This window comes from Papio anubis, chromosome 14 (genome assembly GCF_008728515.1).
Source record: "Papio anubis isolate 15944 chromosome 14, Panubis1.0, whole genome shotgun sequence".
Taxonomy (NCBI): Eukaryota; Metazoa; Chordata; class Mammalia; order Primates; family Cercopithecidae; genus Papio; species Papio anubis.
The window spans coordinates 36,680,956-36,696,611 of record NC_044989.1 but is presented as its reverse complement, the minus strand read 5'-3'; the positions used below and the strand labels follow the sequence as shown (position 1 = coordinate 36,696,611).

Here is a 15,656-nt window from a genome sequence, read left to right as displayed (position 1 = left end):
CTCGGGCCGCTGGCTCCTGTCTGTAAGCCCAGTTCTATCTATACCGTACCTGCTTCTGATGCGCGCTGTCTGTGTGCATGTGTTGTGGTTTCGTCTTGGCTTTGTATTGTGAGGACTGGGTGGAAAAGCAGCGAGGATTCAGACTACAGCAGAGACTGTAGTAGAGAAAACGAAGACGGGAGTGTCATGCGGAGATGTATTTAAGCGTGTGGGAAGGTGGTGAAATGGGGTCATTGAAAATGCTCTTTTCCACCCATCCTGAAAGTTCACCGCTGGTTAACTGTTCCTCCCCCTTGAGGGCCAGTCATAGGACACTTGGCCTGGGAGGGGGATATTGCTCAAGGGGGTAATACTCTTTCCCCTTTTTTGGCTAGTTTGTTGTTGTTTTAACAGATGAGTGTGGCTTGGCTGCCTAAATACACCATCTTAGTTTAAATGCAAACATCTGAAGTGAAAGAAGGTAGAAAAGTGGTCTCATTTGGGCCTGAGAAAGGGAGTAGGGTGGGCACTGTCTGTGCTAATTGAGCTTCTCCTTCTCACACCTGCTTAATGACCCCACTGCAGCCTGCCGCCACTGCTGCCTTGCCGGTAGGACCCAAGGCTCATTCTGAAGTAATGTACGCGTGGCTGCTGCCGTGCTGATCCTAGTTAGGAATAAAAATGTGTGCAGAAACTTGCACCCTTCTTTGACTTCCCTAGGGAACCTGTTGCTGTGTCGCAAGCCTCATGGTATAGGGCAAATGTTAGGGGCTTCTTTCTCCAAGTGGCACCCTAAGAGACATGGCCTTTTGGTATCTCATTTCTGGGAAATTCTGTGTGTTGAGAGAACTCATCCTTGTTGGGTATAGCCTCTTAAAACCTTTAAGAAATTGCTACTATCGATCTTTGCATTAACATTTAGTTCTCATTACTTAATGTTTTTAAATGTACATGTAAAATGTATGTTTTGTGTAAATGTATACAAAATATACATTTTTACCTAAAAGTTCTCTTTTCCTTCTAGTTCTGTGTCCTACATAGAGCAGCAACTTTATCTACGGTGGGCTCCGAGCTAGATTTCCTACAGCATTGTTCTGAAAGCTGGCTACCATTACCTTCTTGCTATTGGAAACTCAGCACATTTGAACTTGGGTTTGATTTAGTATTAACAGATCTTGACTTCACTAATTCTTTATATTATAGAACCAATGGAAATATGGGCACTATTTTGAATTCTAGAGATGGTTTTTGTTAAATCTACTAATAATTATGAACTGTTCTCTTAGTAGAGTAAGAGTAATATTAATTGTGCATGTGCAGTTATATTTCTCATTAACTGACAGTATGCCCATTTGTTTTTATGGCTTTCTAATCTAAAGTGCACTGATGAACTAGATTAAAGCCTTGGGAGATTTATACTATAAATTCAGTGATGGCAAGAACCAACACTGATTTTTGTGAGAATTGTCAGTATAAATATTACCTACCAGTATTGTTCAGAGAGACTGAAACATAATAAACTTGGGCTGCTCTTGAAGAAGCAAAACCAGAATATGCATTACTTTGGCTTAATACTTAGTGAACATTGGAAACTGTTGGTGATGATGGATTTTGTCGCTTGCTGCTTGTTTAACCATTGGTCAAATTTTAACCATTAAATTGCCATTCACTTTTAGAATCTTGTACTGTTTAACTTTTGATTTTCAAATGTTCTGCTTCAGGTGTCTGTGAAGAATTGTACTTTAAAAGTTCGTATCCTCTGAGGTGCTTGACAAAGTGTACACTGCAGAATTGCCCATTCTCATTACGGTGTCGTCTTTTATTCATGCCTGTGTGTTTTAAGTATGAATTCTACATACAGCTACTTATGGATTCATCAATATCATGAGGACTTTTGCTGGTTCCTATCAAATCAATGGCATTTAATAAATTTTTTAAGAAGTAAAAATATGTTTGAGAGCCTTATATTTGGGATTTTGTGTTCTATTTTTTTTTCGTTACAGTACTAGATTCTTTCCCTTAATTCCACACAGAGCCCATTGCTACAGTGTGTGAGCAGATGAAACCCTGATTAGTCCCAGAATGCTACAAAGGAGAAGAGGAGGACTTTTTTTTTTTTAAGAGTATGCTGAGCTGCTGTGGAGTGACAGAAGTCCTGCTCTTTCTCTGGGGCTGTGAGACATTTCAGACAAACAGCCATGCAGCCCCTCCCATAGACGACATGGGACCTGCTATAGGAAGCTTTCACAATTCCACTTGAACACTGGTGAGCAAACAGGGCTATACATATTCCTCACTGCACTCAGCAACTGAGACGCCATGACTGCAAAGGGCAGGGGCTCGGTTTGAAGTTTAATGCCTGCTTGGCATTTCAGCCGTCATCTCTAGGGGTATGAGAAACTTTTAGGATGGTTTCCTTATTTTATTAACGTTCTTATGTGGAACTTACTTGGCCCTTTCCCCAGATACACACATACCCAGTAATATTAATAATTTAAATTAATTTGATGTGAATTTGCAAAAATGCCTTGTACTGAAGAAATGTAGCTTTAAAGGGTATATGATGTAGCAGAAAGTCCTTAGGGGATATATTTTTTTAAAGGAGATTCAACAGTGGTCTGTTTATAGCTCATTCTTAAATTGATGCTTCTAAAATGTATGAAAATATACCTATTTTTTCCTATCAATCAGCTCAAAGTCTCTTTGTAGTCAGGCTGCCCCTGATTTTGCTTGGTAAAGTCTTTCTTCTTCAGCATCGAACCACTGTAGGGTTTCCCACCACAATCCTCCTGTGCGTAGCAAGTTAATTTTGATACTAGTTATGAGCACGTTTCTGACAGCAGGTAGGTTTCTTGTCTGCCTAAAAACAGCACCGCTCTGCTGCGTACTCTGGGAGACACTTTTCTTTTTGCAAGGATTCCTTGGGAAAGACCCGCCTAACGACAAAGGCACGGGGACTTCTTGTGACACCAGAGGTTCATTGGACTGATAACCTTAAAAGGACAATTTGTCTTTCGGATCCCAGAGATGGAATCTTTTTGGAAGTTACACTGTGTGATTTCAACTCACAATGTTTATTTCCTGCCAAGAATCAGGTTGCAGATAATTCTCTTACAGCTTTGTGTGTTTTGAAGAAAACAAAAGCAAACTGTAGAGCTATGGTGCACTCCAAGTGCCATATATCTGTTTTATTCTTCAGGAAATTAGATTTGTTTTTCTTTTACAAGAGCACAACAGGAACCAAAGTAAAAGAGTAATAGATACAGCACTCAGGATAAATCATATCTTTAAAATAATAATAAAAAAATTTACACCTTGTCCTATATCCTGTTAGTATTTTCATAATATGGCCATGATTGAAAAAACAAAAAGCAAGCATCTACAATTTTTTTTGATAAAGACTTTTTATGCCAGGAATGGATTAATTATCAACAAAATTCATACTAATCAGGCTGATGTCAATCTATTTTGGTAACATATCATTAACAAATTTATTTTGGAAAAAGATAAAAATATTGCCCCTTGATAATAAATCTTTTTTTCCTTTGATGCAAACAGCTAGAACACCTTTTTCTTTTTCTTTTTGATATTCTAAGACAAAAAAATGGTTAATCTTCAGATTAATAAATTAGGTCATTATAATAATAAATTAATTTTTTTTAAAGTTCAGCAACCTCTGTCCAAGTATTTACAACAATACTTGAAAGTTCCTTTACAAAACAGAACACATTTTCTTTTCACATTAAGCATACTGGGTATCTGTGTCTTTCACAACAAGCATTTTTAAAAGAAAACTCAATGCACAAATGGGTTCATTAGTATAAAAGTGCTAAGGGCTGTTTGAAAAGTTAACACTATAGTATACAGTCAGTTATATTTGAGGCATACTACAACAAACTTCCAGCTTATTGTGGACAATATTCCAGTAGTTGTTTCAAACCATTGTTTGAAGAAAAAAAAAAAATCCAGGAGCTGATTAGTGATGCAGATAAGAACTGCCATCAATGTCTCTGGCCAGTGAGCAAATTGAAAACAAACTGAAAGCAAATCCAAATGAGGAAGATTTTAATAAAGGAATACCCTTCTCCATAGCAGGTGCAATGCTGACTGCTCAAGGCGTGCGTGCACACAAACACACACGCACATACTCACACACATCTTTCCAATTAAACTGCAGGTAGAATGAGATTTTGTGTTATTCAAAAAAATTTGTAAGTGATCAAAGCATTGATATGGAATGCCTGTTTATCTGCCTTTGTTCTGGTTAAAATCTCAAAAATACATTCAACAGGAAAACATAAATTGTATGTGTATAAATATATATGTGTATATATATTATATACACATGCACACAAATACTTTTGTTTTTTGAAGCATAGTTACATAAATACTCCTATAATTGCTAAAGTTTAAAGAGGCATCATTTTTTTTGAGCTTCAACAAAGGTGCTTGAATAATATACAATTAAAATGAAGTAGTTTCTATTTTGTAGAATCAGTATATAATAAGGAAAAAGAATCCCCAAACAGTCTTTTTAAAAAAAGTTTCTTCTTAAGCTAGAGCTTCAACAAAAACTATGAACAACCAACAATATAACAGAACAAAGCAACAACAAACAGTGAAATATAGCCCCTGGAAATGCCTGGTGTTCGCCACCCTCTCCCTCCTTCCTGTCACGTTGTTGTAAGAAAAGCTCCAGTGCTCACATCAAGAAATGACTTAGATCTTGTTCATGTGCTGACTCTGCTAGGAACTGGCTGATTGGCTTGGAAGAAAATAAAAGCAGCAAAAAGTATAACTGTATATATCCTTAATAACCCGCTTTAGAGAAATGTTGCTATCGCATTTCTCTGGCTTCCTCACTGCCTACTGCAGCTGTGACTGTATAGAAAAGAAACTTGTGGCTTTAGACCTGGGATGGCTGTCAAAAGGTTCTGATGTGCTCGTCTGGTAGTTCTAAGGTGGTTATGGCAGCTGGGTCGCAAGGCCTTTTTTGTTTCCTGTTCATTCAGGCCTGAGCTTCGCAGCAACCAGTGCAGTCTTCAGAGCAACAGGAAAAAAATATCCTCTGGGCCACTGAACTGCTTTTACGTTACCAGGTTTCTCCCCGAGCCAAGCTGACCAATTTTTCTTCCCGACACCACCCTCCCACCCATTTCCCCATCGAAACTCACTGTCCCCACCCCAAATATCTCTACAGCTATCTTACAGGCAAATATATCTTAGCAACTTTAAAAACTTTGGTTCTAAGAAAACGCTTGGTCAGTTATCTTGAGGAAAAGTGGGAATGCTTGTTCTGCACATTGCTGTAGACAGAGCCCATCCCAGTAAGGTCTTAGCGCTGTACATCAAGTCACAATCCAATACAATCCACTAAGCAAGTGCACAAATTCTAGTTTACTTTTTAGAGCAGATTGAGTCATAACTTCTGTTTTTTGAAACCGCAACTGAGTTGCCTTTCTTCACACTGTCTGGTAGAAATTGTCTGCCTGTAGATGGTTCTGTTTTTGCATGCTGTAGAAGCCACTGAATCTTGCATCTGGTTCTGCAATTCTTAGCATTCTCTGGGAACTGTCCACCTGGACTCTGGTTCCTTTCTTGCAGTCCACAGATACTAGCTGATTATTTAAGGAAGAAGGCTATTTAATGAGAGGAGGAATAAAACCACAAAGAATTAGCTGCTTTACATTATCGCAAATGAACAGAAATTTAGTACCTAACTCAGATGAGATAATAGTTTCACAATTCATTGACAGACTGTATGCAGAGTATCACATCCTGTTCTAGTACCAACTATACTTTTATGAAGGACACTGACAAACTGTATATAAAGGTGAAATGTCAAAAAACGATGTCAAATAGGAAGACAAAGGAACTGAAAAAAAAAAAAGACTGGTGAAATGATTTCAAATCCTTGAAGTGCAGACCTGTGTTTAAAGGGGGTTGAAGAATGAGTGGAAGGTAGGCAGATTTTAAAAACAAAGGGATGATTTCTAACCACTCAGACTGTAGAACACCATCATAGGCTGGGCCAGCCCGTGTGTTCCTAGTCATTCCATATACTTTATGAGTGGGTCTGTTTCCCAGCTTTGGACATTGGCAACTGTATCCTGACCCAGTATAGAGGCTGTGCCCGATGCACATTTGTTCAAAGGAAAATCGGAGGCAGGATAACCGCAGGACAGAATTTTTACGTGGAAGGGTTAACCAGATGGTAAATTATATTACATAATTGTTCAGGCTGTTTCCAATTCTTAAGGTTGTATGATTAAAATAAACCAACTCAAGGCAAAAGGCAGAATCAGAGTTGGAAGGGATTATGATTTATTTCCCTTAATACAGGTTTTTCTTATCTTTCAAAATAGGCAGATTTAGAGGCCCTTTACATTTGTACTGAAAACAAATATATTTTCTCCCGTAATATGAAATCTGCCTCTCCCTACCTTGTCTACTATTACTTTCCACCACCTCTTCATCTTTTGTGACCTTTCCACTTGGTGCTTGCCTTTGATGCATTGACCTGTCCTTTGGCCTTTTGTATACCCTCATGATCTTCCAGCCCTCTCCTATTATCTCCCTCCCTTTGTGACTTCTTTTCCCTCCCAATTCTAAGTTGACTGATGACTGATAAATGCCAGGTGATCAAGTTTAATGTCTAATATAAAGAATGATTTCGGAATAAATCCAGAGGTATTTGTTCATTTGAAAACTTTAGAGTACCTCCAGAAAACTGGATCCATGTAAGGTCAGGATTCATTAACCAATGGATAAAATTCACCTTGTGATAAGTCCAACCCTGGGCAAGTACTATCTATTTGATTCATACTATAGCCTGGTATGGATTTGAGGCTATGAATAGCAAAGTAAAAATTTCACTGGTTAAGACACAAGGTTTCAAGCAATTTCAATATAAGTGTAAGTTTTCCTAGATTCATCATTCAAGAGACTTTTTCAAGACAATACCTTAGTTGGTGTTCGATACCAGCAAAGCAGTGGTATCCACTGTTTCTTCTGATTGATGAATAGGAATGCTATTATAATAGACAGGCATATAATTATGGGAACCACAACTGAGGCAATGGAGTCCAGTGAAGAATCTTCACTTGGGTGCAGTCTGTTATCTCTGTAATCTACCTGGAGGTGACCCATATCTAGGAGAAGAAAAATTACAAGCATTTATTACCTAAACCGGAATTGTTCAGGATTATTTTAATGACATTGCAAATAGAGATTGGCAACTTGGTTTTATTGCTTCTCAGTTTTTTCAGGCTAAAAATGTGATTAAAATCTAATTTTGATCCTAAGAGCTCTTAGTAGAGGGCAGAGCGCTTAGGGATTAATGTTAAAAAGAAAAAAAAAAATCAAAGTGACAATAATTGGATAAGATGATGTCGGCTCTAGCTAATAAAATAAGAAGGTGCTTAGGTAGATTTTGAAAAAGTGAATTAGACCATTAAAATATTTTGATTACTATTAACATATATGGTCTTCTCAGATTTCGAAGGAGAAACATTAGCTGATCTCCTTGCTTACTGGCAAACGGGACTACAACAAAGTATATTCTCTTTAATAACTAAGACTAATTAGATCAAAACTAATCAGAATCAGGAGGTTGGTCTTTTGGTTGATACTCTGGTTCACTGAACTCTAAGCAATATTGTCTTATTTTTCATGAACTTGTTGAAAATCTTGCTTAGGCGTATTAGATCGTTTTTCTGCCTTAATGAATTATATTGCATAGGTGACTACATTTAGTTTTGCACTTATGAATGACGACCTTTATGTTCTCTTAAAATATCTTGCAATGTATGTTGCAGACAGAAATAAGGTTAAATACATACCAGTAGGGGGCACTCCCTAAAGTTTCGTTATTTTTATTCTATTTTGAAATCACTGTGTCAGGTTTTCTAAATGCATTAACAGTCAGTTTAGTGAAAGACACATGACACACAATGTCGAAAGGAGTTACTCTCAAATTGTTCTGGAAGTTCAGCTCATGAAGTGACAGCTTGGTGGTATGTAAGACTGTGGTGTAAAACGCAGATTTTAAATGATACATGCTTCCGTGTGTGTTCTGCAGGGTGGTGGGAGCAGGGAGGAATGGGAGGTAGAAAACATTCCTAATCATTTTAGCTGGTGCAGATGGCAGTAAAGCTTTGTAGAAACATATTTATCAGCATCAAGAAAAATGTCAAAGAGTAACATTTTATTGATGAATTCAGATTTTAAATACACAATGAATAAAAGAATGAATTTTACTTTCCCATATTCCAAATGAAATAGAAGTTTTAGGAATATGTGTCATACAAGAAGAATAAGATATAAATTAAGGAAGGTCTCGGTGAAAGAAAAATGAAGCTGCAAGTGAGGTCTGTTTACAAAATTCAGTCTTCCGGTGCCGTTTCTGTGCTAAAACCAAGCCCTAAAAGTTAGCTTTGAGCTTTGTAGCAGCCAAAGCCAAAAATGGAAACAACTATCAGTCTTTAATAGGATTCACAGTGTCTTCTAGGTTAAAACAAATCAGTTGCCTAGGAGAAGTATACATTTTCTTGCTATTGACGCATGAGAAAATTTCTCTTCAGGGGCTTTATAACATAGATACTATGCAATGCACAGGTCTTCAACATACTATAAGTATGGCTATACTTATGACCGAAGTCTAGCCTCTAGAACAGGGCCTGGCATACAGCAGGCACTAATATTTATTGACTGAGTGAATGTAAGCATAATGCTAAAGCACGTCCAGTCAGAACAATTTTACAGAGAGCCAAAAACACTACGCCCAGGAAATTGGCTTTCTGGTCATCTGGCTTGATCCGAGCATAACGTTTAGAATATCTAGAGTCACAGACAAGTAATCTCTCAAGCAATGAATATTGCTTCTTCCAAAAGAAATATAAAAATTATATAGCAATGATTTGGAAAATATGGTTGGAGTGGACAGGAGGCAGTACTGAGTCACGGCTAAGAGCTAGTTTATACCACTGATCAAGAAGAGGTCTACTTTTATAGAAAAGGAAATATTAACAGCTATTGGGAGACAAAATAACATCTTTATTACACACAAACTGAAAGGACAGAGCAAGAAAAAAAGGCATGGAGTAAACCTGGTGACTGGAAAAATCAACATAGGTAATAAATGTAACTCACATGAAGTGAGAACTGCCCAGAACTAGAGGGTAACCTAATGTACAAATGCTCAGTGCAGAATCTACAAGAGACAGTGACTAATTCATGATTACTCTCCTTATAAAGTTTATATATACATACATTTGAGAGATGGCTTAGAAGTTCCAGATACGAAGCTCTTATGACTAGGAACATATTTATTTCCATCATCACAAAGTCTCTGAGCAAGGAGGGCCAGGAAGGAGGCATTTAATCCAGTTACCTGCTGACTGACTTTATCCATGTGTGGTGTAAATATGTTTCAGCCAGCCAGGTCTGCCCGGGAATAGTTACCTGAATTTACTTCAGCAAGTCATTTAAAAAGTTACTCACAGGAAATTTTAAAAATTAGAAAAAAGCCTAAATAGACCACATAGAAAACTGGCAGATCTCAGCTGCCTTCAATGCTTACCTCTAGGGAGATTGACGATATCATTTTCGCTAGGCGTGGGCCACAGGGGAACCTCCAGGTCAACCTCTCCTCGATGGTTTGTCTTCTCAATGGGTATATTGGTTGGTTCTGGGACATACATTTCTACAAGAAGGGAACATTTTTCATAAGAGATGATGAAGCTGCTGTCTTATTGGCTTTTGTATTCTCAATCCAAATGGTGCACTCAATTCAAGCCCACATTTCCTGGGACGTGAAAGATGCAGTTTCTGCCATTTACATCATTCATGCTAGAGAATCACAAGCTTTGCAGTGAGAAGGAACGCGTCTTGTAACATTTAAAAGACAAAAGAATTCTCTACTCCACCAGGGTCAAAAACTGCTTTTTCATGTTCAAATGGTGTTGGTTTTATAACTTTATGGAAACTGAAGGGGACTAGCTGAAGTAGAATTCTTTCTTTTTTTTTTTTTCTCTTGAGACGGAGTCTTATTCTGTTGCCCAGGCTGAAGTGCAGTGGTGCGATCTTGGCTCACTGCAAGCTCCTCCTCCCAGGTTCACGCCATTCTCCTGCCTCAGTCTCTCGAGTAGCTGGGACTACAGGTGCCCGCCACCACGCCCAGCTAATTTTTTGTATTTTTAGTAGAGACGGGGTTTCACCACGTTAGCCAGGATGGTCTCAATTTCCTGACCTCGTGATCCACCCGCTTCCGCCTCCGAACGTGCTGGGATTACAGGCGTGAGCCACCGCGCCCGGCGGGAATTATTTCTTTTTACTTTCCAGCAGCTAATAAATGTTGGTGTTTAATAGCTGCTGCTCTTTAATATAGGGGTGTTGAATAACTTACACAAAATATGTTAGCAAAACTTGAAAAAGTTAAAGCATCGTCCACTTCTTATGGACTTCTTGGCCATTTCCTTTCCTTTCTCTTCCCCTACATGGGAAAAGACTGTAGGGAGACCTCATGAGTATAAGTCTCAGATGTCCATTATGTTACCACTGGAACCATTTAGATTAGAAACTGATCTTCGGTAAATATATTTACATTGTCCAGTTTGATCAGATAGGTATTATACTACAACATAAAACAAACTGAGAAGAATATTATTTATCTCAAATATCAGGTCTTTTTTCAAAAAAAAAAAAAAATTAGAGCTTTTCTCAGCTCCTACAAATATTTCTTTATATTTATACTTCAGCTGATGACAACTAGCCCCACATTTTAAAGCAATTAATTCTTAAGAACCTGTTTTCAAAATGTGACAATAAAAGTTTGTGTCATGCACGTATTTCCTGTCGGCCAGATCCTGCCATATTATTCACTGATTTTTATAAAGCAATTACTCAACACGTAGGATCCTAAATACTCACCATTGCCTAATTTAGACCAACATAAAATATACAGTATATAAATTAAAATAGGATTAATAATCCCCTCTGCTAGAGTGATTGTTTTCTGTCTCAAAGTTACCAGGCTTTTGAGAAGTAAACCTTATGATGACTTTGAGAAGAGGAAAGTGACAGAGAAGAGAGTACTTGCTAAGGTTCCCCCATGAGTTAACTAAGTACCCAGCCAGGGAAAGAAACCCAGAGAGGTTAAGTTAAATTGCTCAAACTCATCTAGTAAGTGGTAGAGCTGGGATTCAAATGCAGTTCTGTGATTCCAAAGCCCAAGTTTTCTTGCTGCCTCCAAGAATAGTCTTCTGCTTTCTTAGTTATATTATAAAGCCTTTAGACATAAAAAGAACTGGGAACAATTATAGTTTTTACAGGTTCAGTGCATCCCTGCAAACTCGAGAATTAAAAATAGAAGTTACTGAAAGTACTACCATTTGCAGGTGCAGGGGCCTAAGCACAAACCACTGACTCTCAAATTTTTAAAAATCATATCGGAATTACCCAAAGAGCTTAGAAAATGTGCTGACTCTCACAGGTCCTGATTCAGTAGGTTTGGACTAGGTGACTCCGGGAGGTGTGTGTAGGGGGATGGTATTTAATCCATCCACTGAAAAGCTCTCATATGTGGTATGAACTTCCTGGGTGAATATGGGCAGAAAAGCCACGTCACCATTTACTTGACACCTTTCGATGTCACACACCCTTCTGTCCCTCCCCTGCCTAGTCCAGGGCTTCACACTGAGCCTATGACAACAGGGGCTGAACTGCCACTGGTTTCTGAGGCCTCAGTGTAAAGGGCGAACATGACACCGATTCCACCAAACCTGTGAATGTCAATGGCTAAGTAGTCAAAGCTTCTGCAGAGGCCCCAGAGCTGGGATTGACTGAGTTCCACCTCAGGCTTTTTCCTGAGTGAGAGCAGTAGAGAAGTAACTTTGGAATTCTTTTGCCTTGACCCTGCATATGGATAGATTTCAGGTGAAACTCCACCAAGCTGAGGCATGACAGTGAGTCCTCTTCCCACAGGGGCTCTACTTGGAAACAGCAGGGAAAGTTAGAAGGCTCTATGGTGAAGGAGGATGTCTCCTTCAGTGATTAATTGTATTACCATTTGTTCAACAAATATTTCCGGAGCACCTACATGGCAGGCATTGGTTTTGGGCATACAGTTTTGAGTGAGACCAATCCTGGCCCCCATGGGTCTCTCCTGATGAGTGACGCCTGACAGCTACTTCTTACTTCTAGCAGCTCATAACCTGTCCTGTGTATTAGCTCACTCCACCACTCAGTTCAGCTCTGATTAAAATCCACCCACACCTCCTTCTTTATCACAAAACACTCATAGCTCCAGTTCACAGTCCTCAAGTCCAAGGGAAGAGAGTCATTTCCCTTTAATTTGAACATAAAAGGGAAGCTGCCTCTGAGCAGTTTTGCCAAAAAGAACAATTCTTTAGTTAAAAACTGCTTGTTGAAACAAAAAGAAGTGGGAATGCTATTTGCTTCCACACCTAGACTCAGGCCTTCTTCCATGACTAAAGACCGCCTTCAACCCAAGACTCTAAAATAGAACCCTTCTGGTGTTTACTAGAAGAGCCCTTTATAGCTGTTGGCATCGCAGATGGACAGTGCCAGGGCGACTTACAAAAAGCTACATCCAGCCCTGCCACAAAGATCATGGGCACATGATCACAATCACGCCTGTGCTCATACTTGATCTGAGCTTTGGAGGAACTCGATAATTTACTGGGGATATATTTTACTTTCGGAGGCATCTGGTCATCTGTTAAGAGCTGCCTTCCTTAAAAATGTCCTCTTCTGGAATATGGGGCGAGGTGGCTGGTGCTCACAAGCTGAGGTCCGCATTTTTTTGGGAGATGGAACCTGAGGTCAATTTAGGAACAGGGGTCTCATCCTCTGATAACCAGCTGCATGACTTTGGATAACACTCTTAACTTCCCTGAGCCTCAGTTTCTTCTGTAAAATGAGACAGGTGCTGATCACCTAACAGCTCATAGGTTCTGTACTCATATCCAAATATGGTGAAGGTGGAAAGTGTTTTGTAAAGAAAGAGGATATTCAGAATGTCTAAAGGACAAAGCAAGGTGTTTGCTGGACAGACTGGGAAATGCTCCCACACCATCATTTCTGAGATGGTATAATCCTCACAGCGTTTCTGGGAGGTGGCATGTGCTATCCAGATGAGAAATGGAAGCCTGAAACTTTGGTGATGAGTCTTGACTAAGATCACACAATGAACCGATGCAAGAATGGGACAGGAATCCAGCCTTCCTGGCAGCCCATACTGGATCAAACAGAAGGTGGCACAAGCTCAACTGATTGCAATATTGCTTAAAGATGGAAAAATGTTTCATCAGGAATACAGCAGATGCAGAAAGAAGAGTTAATCAACAGAAATTAAATTTCAACCCAACAGTAAATCTTAACTGAGAAGTCACTGGAGAAATCTCTAATGATAACAAGGATGTTAGCAGTATCTGTACTCTCTCTTATGAAATTCACAAACCAAGGAGAATGAATCTACCTCTGTTTCTACCACCACTACCTGAATTTGGGTCCTTATTATCACACCTAGGACATTTGCAGTGCATGATACAGCTGTCCTGGCGTCTGGTCTCTCTCTGCTTTAGTCATTCCTGCGCACCACCCCATTACACAAAGGTTACCCCAAAACACCTTTGCGATCATGTCATTCAGCTGCTCAAAAATAAGCCTTCCCATTCCCTATGAAGAACAAAATCTACACTCTTCAAGGCCTGAAAAATCCTGGCCAAGCTAGTGTTTCTGTCCTTACCTACTGCTACTAGAACTCACTGCTTTAGGGGCATTGGCCTTGACCTTAGAGGCACCGGCCTTGACTTTTCCCATCTCAGATCTTGGTCAGGTTATCCTCTTCACTCCAATGAAGAGAACACATCTGTCCTTTAAAATCTAGCTCATGTCCTTTCTCTGTGAAACCCTTCAAGGACACTCAACTTCATAGTCCATCTTAGTCATGAACTTTGCATGGTCTGCATGAGTTGCATAACCGTAACTCCCAATGGGAGAGGTGAATCCAATTCACCTCTCCCATTCTGTTTTAAAACCACTCTGATTAGACTTTGCCTCCACCACTGTACTTCTGTGAAGTTCATTACAGCAGTGCTAAATGCACAAGTCAGTTCTCACATTGCATCTTACTTGGCTAACAGCGGCACTTGATTCAGCTGTTTACTCTTTCCTACCAGAAACCCTTTCTCCACCTGGCTTCCATGTCACTCTGACCCTCTTGGCTTCCTCCTTTATTCCTGGTGCTCCTTCTCTATTTATTTTGCTAGGCCCTCTGCACCTGCTCAATCTCCAAAAGTTAGAAGGTCTCAGGGCTCAGTCCTGCGCTCTCTTTTCTTTTCTATTTATTCTTACTCTTGGGTCATCTCGTCTAGTCTCAAGGCTTAAAAACCTTGAGACTAGAAACCAACTATGGCTGACAACTTTCAAATTTGTAGATCTACTTTCAATCTCTTTCCTGAACCCCAGATTAGATATTAGTCTATTCATTATCTCCACTTTGATGCTGAGTATTTCAAACTAAAAATGCCCCAAACCAAAATGTCGTAGTCATCCTTGGCTCCTCTCCCACTCACTCCCCACATATATTCAAATCCTACTGATGAAACTGATACGGCATAGTCAGAACCTGCCCACTTCTCCCCACCTCCACGGCTACCACCCTGTTCACGTCACTGTCATCTCTCACCTGGATTCTTTAAAAAGCCTCAAAGTTGATCTCTCTGCTTTCACTCTTGACCTCCATGCCCCACAGTCTATGTTCAACCCAGCACCAGAGAAATCCCATTCAAAGGTAAGTCAGATGCTGTCACTCCCTGCTCCAAACCTTACAAGGTTTCATCTCACTCAATACAATCCTGCACTCATCTGTGAGACCCTTTGTGTCTGGCCGTGGCTGCCTCTCTGCCCCACCTCTTACCTCCTCCGTGCTCACTGAGTTACCTTCACACAGCTCCTCTTGAACATGCACGGCATGTTCCCACTGCAGGGCCCTGGCCCTGGCTACACCCAAAGGTTCTGCCTCTTCCCCATGAGAACTGCAATTCTGGGTCTCTTCATTAAATCTCATCTTGTTGGTAAGGTACTCCCTGACCATTCTACATGATACAAAACAACTGCCTGCCCCACTTCTCCCCAGCCTTTGTGTCTTGCTATGCCTTTCTCCAGAGCCTGATCCCCATCTTCGTGGCTGCCTAGTTACTGTTTACCTGTTTGCTACCTGGTTTCTCCCTACTACAATGTAAGCTACGTGTGCACTGCTATTTGGTCACTGCTGTGTCCCCCGTGCCTAGAACAGTGCTTGGCACATAAAAGGCATTAAATGACTCTTTGTGAAATACATAAGGTCAAGTTTCATCATTTATATCATTAAAAGCATATTACTGGGGAAACTGGTATGAAACTTGTGAAACATAGGTGAATATATACTAGAAAAATAATTCCAGTGGAAAACCACATATTTTTTCTTATTCTCATTTAAAACACTTAAGACTTTCCTTTTTTCCATACACACAGCAAGTGTGTATGGAAAACTATAAAGAGAACCCAACTGAAGGCTCTGAAAAATGGTTCCACCCCCTTACCTGGCAGAACATCCTATCCTTTTTAGGAGATAAATGGACATTTTTAGAAATGCTCAATTGGGGATAGTTTGC

At 39.7% G+C, this 15,656-nt stretch overlaps 2 protein-coding genes across 7 annotated transcripts in view; one reads left to right on the top strand and one right to left on the bottom strand.

Moving 5' to 3' along the window:
• The window catches only part of FEZ2 (fasciculation and elongation protein zeta 2), a 44,807-nt gene extending 42,866 nt beyond the window's left edge, over positions 1-1,941 (top strand). For 2 of the 3 annotated variants that reach the window (XM_003908495.4, XM_003908496.4), the window contains one exon: positions 1,004-1,941. In XM_003908495.4, the coding sequence (XP_003908544.1) occupies positions 1,004-1,020 (17 nt within the window). In that variant the 3' untranslated portion in view covers positions 1,021-1,941. The remainder of the gene's footprint in view (positions 1-1,003) is intronic. The other variant, XM_009183987.4, reaches the window with a different exon arrangement.
• Positions 1,942-3,130: 1,189 nt separating this feature from the next.
• Positions 3,131-15,656, bottom strand: part of CRIM1 (cysteine rich transmembrane BMP regulator 1) — a 199,270-nt gene continuing 186,744 nt past the window's right edge. For all 4 annotated transcript variants that reach the window (XM_009183985.4, XM_009183986.4, XM_003908494.5 and 1 more), the window contains 3 exons: positions 9,560-9,682; positions 6,943-7,130; positions 3,131-5,618 (listed from right to left, as the gene is read on the bottom strand). In XM_009183985.4, the coding sequence (XP_009182249.1) occupies positions 5,442-5,618; positions 6,943-7,130; positions 9,560-9,682 (488 nt within the window). In that variant the 3' untranslated portion in view covers positions 3,131-5,441. The remainder of the gene's footprint in view (positions 5,619-6,942; positions 7,131-9,559; positions 9,683-15,656) is intronic.